The sequence below is a fragment of the Clytia hemisphaerica genome, unplaced genomic scaffold, assembly GCF_902728285.1.
Source record: "Clytia hemisphaerica strain Z4C2 unplaced genomic scaffold, Clytia hemisphaerica genome assembly, whole genome shotgun sequence".
In the NCBI taxonomy this organism is placed as follows: domain Eukaryota; kingdom Metazoa; phylum Cnidaria; class Hydrozoa; order Leptothecata; family Clytiidae; genus Clytia; species Clytia hemisphaerica.
The window spans coordinates 2281787-2294541 of record NW_027103851.1 but is presented as its reverse complement, the minus strand read 5'-3'; the positions used below and the strand labels follow the sequence as shown (position 1 = coordinate 2294541).

At 36.0% G+C, this 12755-nt stretch overlaps 1 protein-coding gene across 1 annotated transcript; it reads right to left on the bottom strand.

Moving 5' to 3' along the window:
• Positions 1-903: 903 nt before the first annotated feature.
• Positions 904-4595, bottom strand: LOC136807835 (uncharacterized). The gene is made up of 4 exons (XM_067064456.1): positions 4547-4595; positions 2494-2555; positions 1489-1614; positions 904-1073 (listed from the first exon to the last, which is right to left on the bottom strand). The coding sequence occupies exons 1-4, from the start codon at positions 4593-4595 to the stop codon at positions 969-971; spliced, it is 342 nt and encodes a 113-aa protein (XP_066920557.1). The 3' UTR covers positions 904-968.
• Positions 4596-12755: the final 8160 nt, after the last annotated feature.

Sequence of the window (12755 nt, the reverse complement as noted above, 5' to 3'; positions counted from 1 at the left end):
ACTTAGCACAGTTAAGTATAGCTGAACTTATGTATCTTACATGTTTTACTGTTCAAGCTATTTTGAATTTGGAACAAGGTTTCAGTATACCACAGTTAAACCTTTTCATGGGGATAGTATGTTATATTGTGTACTTTGGAGCAATGACTTTAATCACGGTCGATCGATTTTTATCTGTTTATTTGAACATCAAATATAGTCTGTATTGGAGCATGCGCAAAGCAAAACTAGCCTCAGTTTTGGTTTGGATATTGGCTTGGGTGATATTCATCCCAACAATCACTTATAATGGGGAAGAGAAGAAAGCTGTTCGGATACTAGTTTATCTATGGCCGGTATGCGAGTTCCCTTACTTAATCCTGGTTACATTGACGTATATTTATTTCTTCAAGAAAATACAAGAAAATAAGCGAAAGATTACATCATTTCAAAATAAAAATGGCGACTCTAGCGGTAGCCCTGAACGAAAAAACCTATTACAGAAATTACGAGATTTGAGGAAAGGCTTTTATACGCCTTCACTTTTGGTGATTTCCTTCATTATTTTTATCATTATACCAGATCAAACCGTACTGTGGGTTTATATTGCCAATGCTAATGAAATGGTAAGCTATATCGTTGGTCTGGTTGTGACAGCTTCCTATGCTATTGGTTGGATGTTAGATGCATTTATCTACATTTTATCACAACCAGAACTTCATAAACTGTTACGTCGAAAAATTAATGACAGTTTTGTTGGAAAGTTTTTAAGGAATTCAAGATAGGAAGGCCCGTTTTACACTCTCTGAGATAAATGGTGGAGAGGACAGAGCCTCTGTGCCGCACAGAGGGAATAAATTTTTGTCCTTGTTTCCTCTTGAAAATGAAACTTGGATTTAACCGAGAAATAAAAACAAGTCGATATTTCAGAGAGTTTAAAAATTTGTTATATTATTTCATAAAAACAATAATAATTAAAGATGGTTAGTTTACTTGGTGTAGGCTTTACATTTCATGTAGCATTTACCCCCGTCTTCCAAACAGATGGTACTTTTAACATCCTTTTGTAAGCAAGCTAACGCTGACTTGTTGCACTGAAAATATACAAAAACACAATTGATAAAATATTTGCTTTCTTTACCAGCTTGGTGGTAACCGGTAGGGGGCTCAGGTAAGTGAAGGTTAAGGGTATGTGCCGTCCTTAAGGGTCCTTTTTTGGATTCTGGAAGTCCCTGTGAGGGTCAAATTAAACCACAGTCCCACCAAGGGTCGGAAAATTTCAACATAATAGGATTGAAATTCGGTCATTAATTTATATTAGACAGGCCTAACTTCATAGAAATATGGTTCCAACAGTTTAATAGCAGTGATTTGTTTGTGTCAAGTAATTAGTGGTAGAGATTGTACCTTTCTAACTTACATTTACACACATTTCTTATAGGAGAAATTAGGCGGAATTCCAGCCTAAACGTAAAAACAATCTTGAGCTTTCGAGCAAACCTTCCTTACCTTTTCGATACATCCAGGTTCCATACCACATTTAATGAACCATGCACCACATCTCGATCGAGATTGGAAGAAGTCCACTCCTTGGCTTTCCAATTTCTTGATGCATGCATTGTGCTCGGACAAACACTAAATATGTTTGAAACAAATTTAACTTTTTAAAATTCAGGTATCCAGGGGGGGGGGGTAAAGGGTGTTATACAATAACACCCCCTTCTCACAGACCCACTGGTACCCCTTCCCACTGGAAATATTGGCCAAAATATTGTCCCCGGTGGAAAGTCATTCTCCAATTTTTGTCCCCACTGCAAATTAATCAAATAAACCAATCCTCGCATTGCAAAATATTATGCTATTTCTCCCATCCCCACTGAATTTCCTGTCTTTAAAACAAAAGAATCGAAATCCCCAGTGATAAAGAATATGAGAATATTCCCTATTCATACCCGCTGGCTGAAAAATCCTACCGCGTCTGTGAGAAGGGGGTGTACAATAATAATATAGATATTCAGTGTTGCAACCACCTTTTGGTTAATCTGGGCGGAAAGTTAAAAAACAATTCAAGAAATTTCGTTCTTCCAAGGGTTACAATTGGGACGAAAACCTTAATGAAAAATCTCAACTGCACGGACTTCCTTCTAGAGACAGAAAAGTTGTCACAATGGGTATTACGGAATAATATGAGATTTTATAAACTAGACTACACTTTTGTCCTCTAGTTTTCCTTTTTATACCCACTTCGTTCTAGAATAAGTCTTCTAGCATTATTATTGAGTTTTCAAAACGTCAAATATCTATGAGCTGGTCTACGTATATGCTGTACCAGGGGGAATTTAGCATTTATCGTAACATAGCACAATAAATTTCGGCAATGAATTTTGAACGCTCAAAAGATATCTGGTTTGTTTACAATATATGTAATGACTTAAGTGATTTGACAAAGTTTTGCCCTGCTAAATCCTTTTAGTGGAAAGGTTGATTGTTGGTAATTGAAAGTTAAATACTAACCTTTTTAGCTTGATCCAATGGGTTGGCTAAAAAAGTAAAACAGAAATAAATAAAAAACAGGTCTCAGAGCTGTTGAATTTCCAAATAAGTAGGGTAAGTTTTCTCTCTGTTGAACACCACAGCACTGTATACACACAAATATCTCACTGCTTCGATGAAAAATTTCTAGACCTAAATATACGGGGAAGAAAACTTTTGTTACCAGTAGTTTGATTTTGAACCTTGTTTCAGCTCTCTAACGTCAGTAGGGAGAGCTACTAAATGGCCAAACGGCTTTTGATTTCTTTAACAGTAATGATGAGCTCCCACAGTGAACGACTTTTGGGTCTATTATCCCAGTAAGTACGGGGTCCGACCAAGCAAGTAACACGGTGACTGTGTATGAATGCTTGAATTAGAATCAACAGCACCTATCCTTAACAATTACACTTTTTTTATATAAGAACACCCAACATTTTTGAAGCCTTCGGTTGTTCTTAACTCTTTGAGACATCGCGCCGAATGGGGTTTCCTAATTTTGACGTTCGAATCATAAACGTCAAAAAGACGGGGGTAAAACGTTCGAAATCACGTCAGAAATGGCGCGCGGGTCATATTTAACGATTTAACCCACTGTAATATCACTTTTTTAGGTGTTTATAATCACTTTTAATCATGAAATGTATATATTTCTGAAAAATACAATAATTTGTCTACCATTTGGTTTTTATTTGGACTCTTAACTCCAAAGATTTGTGTACTACTACAGCCTCTGAACTTCACTGACTTTTTTAACAAAAATCTGAAATTCTCTCGTGTTCCAAGGTTTACAGTGAATCATGGCAGTTTTATCTTTTAATAGTGACAATCGTTTCTGAAAGTTCAGGCTTAGGGCTATTCAAAATTGTATAATAACATATACTTTATGGTCAACATTCTACCGAATTTCGTTTTGAAAATGTTGCATGTTTTACGTCAAAAGCTTCAATGTTTGTTTACAAGTCAAGGGAAAACCCGCTTTTAGCCATATAGAATAATTAGAGTGACAAAACATTCGAAAAGTATAATCAAAGGCTTTCCAAATATGTATAATGTTATGGGGTTTCCTTATGAGGAATGTGGTGTTTTTGAACGAGAAGAGATGGCATGCATGATAAAAGTTTTGTGTAACTTTTCTAAAATCTAGATTTTGACGTAAAGGACATAGGAAAATTTTGGCATGAGTATTAGTTTTTAATTTTATAAAGAACTCAAAGCATTTACAAATCCAAAACATATTTTACATTGATCTAAAAAGTAAATTATCCATCGAGCTGGGTTTGATTTTCAAACTAGCAGCTTAATTTTCAAATATTGTACTGTATAAAATACTCTTACTGGAAGAAAAACTTCGAAAAAGGAATCCCTTTTTCGTACAAATGGCCGACAGTTCTCTCTAAGCTCAGCCTTTTTTTGCCATTTTTTTCATCTCCAAATTAAATAAAAACTTACTGGTCATCTTTGGGAGTTTTTGATATCCAAAATTGAATCACCATTTGATAAGAATAAAGTTTGGATAAATAATAAAGGCTACCTTCGAAAACTGAATTTCGAAGGCAGGAAAGCCTACAGCGAAAACTGAAGCAAACAAAGCATTCCATTTCTCTACATACATACCTCTTTCCAATCAAATCTCAATTTAATTAATTTTACAACTTTCCTTCATTCTCAGGTTTTATTTTTTAGAATGAGAGTAATAATTAAAGGTTTTATTTTTTGAAAAGCTCAATGTGTTCTTTTCAAAAGCCAAACTGACAAAGTCACAAATGGAACGTTTTGTTTTGATTTTGATTGCAACATTTTCGAATCTTTCGAATGCGTGACGCAATTTGATTGGCGCAAAATAGAACGCGCGCGAAAAAACAATGCAATAACTTCTTCTCTGAGATGACAAAAATCGCAACAGCAATTTGGTGCGATGAATTAAGCCTAAATATGTTCTTAACTTGTTCTTAATATTTTGGCCATCGAAGCCTTATGTTCTTATATAGTTAAAAATGTATACTGTACTAAAATTTGTTTTGATATTACAAACCTGCAAAAGTACATGCTAAGCAAGCAGCTAAGACGATGATCAACTTCATGTTGGTTTGTTGTTAAATCAAACGAGTGCAAGTTGTCGATGATCTAGCGTGTCCTGATATAGTGTGATATACGTCTCATACGTCTGCATCTAGCATATTTATAGTGGTTTTGTTGGCTGGTGTTTGTTATTGATCAAGGTGTATTTTGAAGTTTCTTCAGATGTACAAATGAATCAAAAATCAATCTTCAATGTAACCTTGTGCGTTGTCTCTTCAATTTTACTGAAATTTTCAAAATTAAAAAAAATATATTCTTTAGAGTTATTCAGTTGAATAAATATTTTGACAAACAAAAGCAATTTATGTAACAGTGTGAAAAGTCACACTACTTTAGTAACCGTGTCAGACGCTCAGTGCGTAAAATCCACACCACCAAGATGCACCAACAGCAAGGCATCACAGACCATTTATGTAGCCAATCGAGAAATAGCTCATCCTTCCAGAAGTCGAACTGGGAGCGATATCGCACGGAAAAGTACCTTCTGGATTAGGCTAGCCCAGGGGAATTAGTCAAAGTTTCACTTAAACTAGGAAAAAATTTACTTTTACTTAGTCCGAATTGCAGACCTCTTAACTTTCGCTACAGGTTGAGCAGAAGCCTAGCTCTTACTTCCCAACTGTAAATCAGAGAAGATATTTTCGACTGTAAGACCAATTTTTTAAAACCCAAGGTAATTCTGTAGATTTAAGTGAATTAATTTCAAGAAGGCTAATGAGACCATTTGAGGCTCAAAATTGTCAAAACAATAAGCATATTCAGGTTCAGCCCAAAATTAAGACGTTCTAATAAGAAAACAACGTGTACACGTTTTTTTATAAGAACATCCAAAATTGTTGAACTTTTTTAGTTTTAAGCTTAAAAATGTTCTTAACATGTTTTTATTTTTACCGTTTTTTTTTTATATTTTTGTCCATTTTCCTAAGAAATCGGGTGTTTTGAGCCCACGAAGCCTTAAAATGTTCTTAACTTGTTCTTAGTATTTTGGCCATTGAAGCCTTATGTTCTTATATAGTTTGTCTTATAAAAAAAGTGTATTGCGTAACTGGAATAAAGTGCAATTTTAACCCTTACTACCAAACTAAACCAAAAAGAACTTACAACTAACTTACAAGTATCAATATTTAAATATTTTCATTGCTGATATAACACGACAAATAAAATATTATTCAACATTTTACAATTTTCGCAATTTTGAAAGTACAGCGAAACCTCCAATTAGCGGACACTCTAAAAGGATAAGCGGACAATCTCATATTTCCTAGTCAAATCCTCATACAAAAGTTTCCAAAAGGCGGATACTCAATTAGCGGACCCTCAGATTTGTTGACAAATCTTTTTGCATGAAACTGCCAGAACCCTTATTTTCCCTCTCCAATTAGCGGACATTGAATATCAAAACATTAAGGTAAACAAATTAATTTTTGAGATTGTTTTTTATTTCAATATTTTTATCATCCAAACTAGTTTTAAAAGGTTGTAGTTTAGATTTGACCCAGCTGACGAATTTGAGTGGGCCCGGGAGGGGGGTTCTTAGGAAAAATGGGTGTTGGGGAGCCATTAGGGTCTCTCTTTACACCCTCGAAAGTATCTCAAATGAGTAAAAACATAAATTAGCAATTGAGTTTCTGAAAGGGTCCAAAAATTCAAGATATCTACCATAGACTTTACTCATGACTTTACTCAAATTAGGAATTCTCAGAGGTCAAGTTTGTAATTGTAATGCAAGTATTAACAAGACTAGCAGATCAGGTCTGAAAGTAGGGGACTGGTGACTGAATTTGCAGTGAAGACGTTAGACTACGATCCGATGCTCTTTACTGCATATAGTAATATAATACTGTGTCACTGCCAAATAGATTTGTGTCAGCTTTCAAGCTGTCAATGGGGAAAACCTTACGCACATAGCATCAAACCACAAGTAAATCTGTGATCAAATATGAATCAGTGCGTTTAAGATTTGATACTAGTCTAGTAACGTGGTGAGAGAGTCAAAGAATATCTCTCACCCGCCAGGCTACAAAACGCCAAATAAACACATTACATGTCCGGGTTGTTGTTCAAATAAAATTGTCTCAGTAAAACCGAATATAAAAGAGGCTCTTCAGCCAAACCTTTTTAAAAATCGGAAATTTGAAAATTTTTCTTCTCTTGTAAAGCTGTTGAAAAGAATGAACTTTAACTGGAGTAAAGTGTAAACTCTAACCTTCCTGGGGGCGAGAGGGGGTGATTTCAAGTCTAATTTTGCTGAAACCACCAAAAAATGAGCCTGCGACGTCTCACACTGCAACATCCCCTTTCTCACGGGCCCGTTAGGATTTTTTCAGCCAGTGGGCACAACAATAACGGAGTGAAACTCGATGGGGATTGATTTCGTTTTCAAGTCTGTGAGAAGGGGGTGTAATGTGTAAGTCAAAAATGTGAAATGGGTGCGGATCTTTACCGTCAAACTTCCAATTCAGCAAGACATTATCATTGTTCAAAGTTAAAAAAATCCAGTCCGATGGTTTTGGAATGCAACTTCTTTCTTACATTGAATTTTGATTGGGGATGAAATGAAAGTCAATTTCCAAGTGTGACTAAAACTGTAGCGTATTTTTCCCAACGGCGACGAAATTTTGGCCACATTTTCCAGTGGGTCGGGGGTCTCAACGGGCCTGTGACGTAGGGGTGTATCTCATGTTTAACGTAGTGTAGTACGGCAATATCTTTGAAATTTTGAATTCCGTAGATGTTGGTTCTCTGTTATTTACAGACAATTTGTCATTAGACTGTGGTACTCCGTCATAGGTTGACGGTAATTTAGACTAAATTTAATCCAATACCACAGCATTTCGGCTTGCACAGCATATGTCTACATATGGTAAATACTTTCTTAAAAAGTGTGAGTGAGTCTGATTGTCATTGGGAAAAACCATATGAACACACTTCTAACAAAACTTGCAACTCGAGAAGAGCACCTCTCACCCCAGGCCACACACAAAGAGCCTGGTACGAAAGAATCTCGGTAGAACCTCCAAATAAAGCGGTATCTCGGTAGAACCTCAGAAAATAAAATGGCTCTTCAGCCAAACCTTTTTGAAGTCTGACGATTTGAATCTATAAATGTTCACCAACCAGGTCTGGGACCTGGCCTCTTGTTTGTTCCCCAGTGTGGGTTTTTTGGCAAAAAAAGTGGTACGGAGATGCACCGCTTTTAGGGTACCTTCATGAGTACCAGGTAGGGTTGCAAAAACAGTCCCTCGTAGGGTACCTTTTCAGAGGAATTTGGGAGAATGTGAAAGAATATTGGATTTTCAGTCCCATTGAGGGTTACTTTTTTTGCAATTCCGCAAAAAATGAGTCCTAAATATCATCCGTTCTTTGAATCTCAGTAGATAACCCCCGTGGGTCGGCGAGGGTAGTAGCAACCCCCGGTGTTTGTTCCACAGTTTTGATAACGGATACCGTATTACTTCGAATAAACGCCTGGGGCGTTTATTGGGCCTTTATTTAATTTTTTCGATTTTTGGAGGGGCGTTTATTCGAGGGAGGCGTTTAAAAGAAGGGGGCGTTTATTAAATTATTTTAGACTAAAGTCGAATATTTAGAGCAAATATACCCTTTGTTTTAGTTCTTTATCAGGATTTTAGTGGCTAGTGCAAAATTTCTTTGTTTCAACGACTAAAATTGCATGGAAAACTGCTCTGGCTACAAGAAATGACTAAAATTTTCCTTTCCAAGCCCAATCAACACTGGTATTGAAGTATTAAAGTCACAAGTTACTAATAAACGCCCCTCCCCTAGAGGGGGCGTTCATTAGAAGGGGGCGTCTATTTGAGGGGGCGTTTAATAAATAATTTTCCTTTTAGGAGGGGCGTTTATTCGAGGGGGCGTTTAAAAGATGGGGGCGTTTATTCGAAGTAATACGGTAATAAATAAGAAGACAAATGATCGATTTTGTTCCTGAGAGAATATACACGCTTTTTTTATGAGAATGTTTTTTTTTCATATTTTTTTCATATCATCAAGGATAAAAATGGCCAAAATATAGTTAATTTTTCGGCCAATATCATCATGAATATTCTTATTAAAAAAGCGTGTATCCAGCGAGTAGCTTCCAAGGCTTTCAAAGAAATCTTGAAACGTCGTTGCTCTTTTCTCACGAGAAGCAAAATCTTTGACTTTCAGTTTGAAAGATACACGTTTTTTTTTATAAGAACATCCTAAATTTTGAAGCCTTCGGATGTTCTAAGCTTTTTGATAGGCCTAAAATGTTCTTATTTTCGCTATTTTTTGAGTAATTTTGTCTATTTTCTTAAGAAATTTGGTGTTTTTGAGTCCATAAGGCCTTAAAATTTTCTTAACTTGTTCCAAATATTTTGTCCATCGAAGCCTTTATGTTCTTATATATTTTGTTCTTATAAAAAAACGTGTACAACGAAGAAAGATAGAATCAAGAAAACATAAATAGTACTCATAGGGAAAACTTATCACCTAAGAGAATACATAAAGGCTGAATTATTAACGAAAGTATTCTCTTTTTAGCTTGTCTTTTTACTTATTCTTCATTTTCTTGTCTCCCAGAATCAGAAAAAGAAGGTCGACAATAACAGACAGACAGTCCGTTGAAGGAAAAATGAGAATAAGCGACATGTGAAAGTACAAACCGCTATACAGTATCGCGTTGATGTTTACATTATTTGGAAAAACTTAAAAACTGAAAAACATAGTAATTAATTAGTTTTTAATTCAATATTTTGAACCTGTTTGTTGTAAGGATGGGACCAGAACGTTACCGGTGAAGTCATGTAAAATACATCTACAATATCGGTCAAAATATATTGAGAATTTTGGTTAATTCCTTGCTTTTAGCATTCTAAAGTTCGGGCGAGAAAGTCGCTTTTGGGCTATTTGTTAAATTTAATCAAATATTTCAATTTGAGTGGGGTTTATAGAGTTCCAGGCTATATTCTGAGCCTTATTGGACTATTCTGGAACTCTTTGGATCCTCAGATCCTCAGATCCTAAGGTCGAAAGTTTTAAGTCTCATGTGAAAACTCAGAGTTAAACTATACCCTTCTGACTTAAGTTAGAGCGCTTCCAAATCGTTTGTGGCTATACGATTTCGTGGGAATTTCCCTTTTTTCTCAAATATTATGACCAGGATTGTTTGTTGCTGGATAGGATGTGTGAATAATATTAGAAACATTCACAAGAGACATATCAAGAGTTTGCAAGGAGATTGACCAACAATGACACAAGAAGTTCCAACTGTTGCAGAGGTAGGTGTAAGGAACAACAACTCAATTAGACGTTGTTGTAGCATTCAAACACATTTGCTAGTTTATGTATGGCGGGACGGTTAGCTTCTCATTTATCTAAATCCTGTCTTCGGGTCAGAGCTACGGGTTATTCCAAATCGCTTCAGTCACTCCATCGTCCTCAAAAATACAAAAACTCACTATTATTTGGTCGTTACGGACGTTAAGTCGAAGCAACGTTTCGTGGGAAGTCGATATTTTCCATTCTTTGGGATCCCGTTTGTTAATGGAGCAAAAATACCACTTGTTACGTTGACCAGTCAAGCGGGGGGGGGGGTTTTCAGGGGTCTTAAATACCGTCATACCGACAAAATTTTGGGTCAAATACCGTAATACCGTCGGTGAAGGAAGCCTAATACCGATACCGATATTATATTTATGTTTTTTTTCGAAAATAATGAATTTTCAGTTATCAAATCTATTGTGTAGTAACAAATTAGAAACTGTACAACTTTATGAGGCCCCCCAGTCAACCCTCAATTCAGGTATTCACGCACCGATTTTGCTTTTACATCTTTGGTTAAACGATTGTGACCTTATTGGGGTAAATTCAACCTTTTCGCCAATATATAAAGTTTTTTGGTAGGTTTGTGACCTTATTCTCGATATCGTCGACTTTTTAAGGCCTCTTTTACAGCTATTTGAGCTTTCATAAAGCAATATTTAGGTCTGCCACGCCAAAGTTACTTGCTTGTTACGGGAGGCAAATGCAAAATTAAGCCTTTCCCCCAATAATTTCTTCCTCGCAGACCCGTAAGATGTCTTTTATATTGAGAATTAATTTATAAAATCGAGGTTTTGGCCAATCATGGTCTGAGAAGCCGTAGACTTCAACACAGGCTCCATACTGGTAGTGCTGTGGGGCAACTAAAGGACGCGAACTCTAAAGTTCAACCCCCCCTATCAGCAGAGGTAAGAAAATAACTGGAAAATAAGAAGGCGAGCGAAGCGAGCGCGAAAATTTTTCGACAATTTTCGCTCTCCTTTGTTATTGAAAAACGGCCTTATTACGCTATTGTTAGCCAAGTATGCCTTGTTTGGTCACACAATTTTTGATTTTATTTAACACTGACCATTTGTTGGCAAAAATATGGTACGGCGAGCGACGTACCTGCCGTACCCGGTGCGGCGTTCCAAGAGTTTCGCCCAAGAAAAAAATTAAAATTTAGAATGCCTAGATTGCCTGAAAACGCATCATGTGCATCATGATGTGAATTATTTTTTAATCGTTCGATGCTGCACAGATGCTTTTAGAACTAACTACTTTTACTAATTATTGAAGGGGTAAATACCGCCTTTACTGTTTCTAAGTTACTGCAGTATTAGTGTATTGCATTGTAGTAGCAATACAAGTGAATACGGAGAGACGACCATATCATTTAGTGCTGACGGAGAAAATTTCATCTAGACTCATTCGTTGGATGCAGTATTTGCATCTTAAAAGTTGTCATTAAAAAATGCGCCCGTAGAAAAATAACGAAAATATTTGTTTAGATATCGTAAAGTTTTGCTTATTTTGAATAACCTCACCATGACAATAAGTCAATAGAACATCGAAGATTGTGCGAGCGAAGCGAGCAAGAAAATTTTACTGGTTAAGATAGCGGAATAGACTTATCTTTTTTGAAAATCTTTCTGCATGAAACTCATGAAGAAACTAAAAGGTAAATAGTTTTATACCGAAATACCGTTTTTATTGATAAAAATATCGATATACCGACAAAAAAACAGGCAATTTACCGATACCGGTAGAAAATGAAATACCGTAATCCCGTCGTTTTTTTCTCGTAATACCGATTTACCGGGGGTAAAAAGGCCCAATACCGTCATACCGTAAAAGTGAAAACCCCCCCCTCAAGCGTCTGTGTACATCACAGTTCAAAACAGTTATATTTTTTGATTGCTCAAAGTTCAAGAAAATTACATTACATTTTATCGAAAACACGAAATTCCCTAGAGGTCATAAAAATTATACGAAAAGGGAAATACAAAAGAACATTAAAACAATAAGTCAATTCTCCAGTCAATTAACTTCGCGTTAATTGCCAAAACAACACAATTAAGTCCGTAACACCCGTTATTAGGGTGGACTTTTTTATAGAGAAGGTTACAACAAGTTCGAGTTTTTGGTTTTGGCGATGTTGTGACATTGAAAGACTTTTTAGCTGGAGACACAAGGTTATTGACTTGATAAACATTTTCCAATTAATCATTTTACAAAACACACCCCTGTCTCAGTGCCTCGGTGCGAAATTTAGCAAATTCATCTCTATTTCTGTTGGAATTTTACTTAGCTCAGGGCAGATCCAGCTGAGATTCTCAAAAGAAGAACTTTTTACACTCCTTAGGGCCTGGAAATGTTCGTTTACCCCCATGTTTGGATAAAAAAAGGAATGCAATCTTTCAAGTGGAAGGGTTTTCATACAGATCAGTGATGCGGGGTGTTTGAAACCGACCTTAATGGAACTGGTTACTACGAGAAAGGAAAGTTATCACACAACGATTATACAAAAATCAATTCAAGGAGGTCTTTTAAGACCTTCATAGTTGCACAACGAGCTCACTGAGCAAAACTGGTGATTTTGCGACAGGGTCACTTTTTAATTGATATTTCATTTAGAGATTCGCATCAAAACTTAGCGCAAATCTTGGTAAAAAAAGCAATGAAAATGGAATATTTTTGCTTTTAAAGAGAGAAATTCAAAATACTCGCAGTTTAAAATTAGCATGATCTTGATTTAATTATCATTCCAGCACAGCATTCTCTATGAAAATAGGAAAAAATAAAAACAGTAGTTCAATCAAAAAATGAAAAATTGTGTCAATCTTTCAGGGGGTTCTTTCACATGAGTATGCGTG

Bases quoted from the DNA above. Each gene is read 5' to 3' on its own strand.
- LOC136807835 (XM_067064456.1), bottom strand. From the start codon at position 4,595: ATGAAGTTGATCATCGTCTTAGCTGCTTGCTTAGCATGTACTTTTGCA. The intron at 2,556-4,546 runs GTTTGTAATATC...AACAGCTCTGAG, and splicing joins CTTAGCATGTACTTTTGCAG to ACCTGTTTTTTATTTATTTC. The intron at 1,615-2,493 runs GTTAGTATTTAA...AAACATATTTAG, and splicing joins CATTGGATCAAGCTAAAAAG to TGTTTGTCCGAGCACAATGC.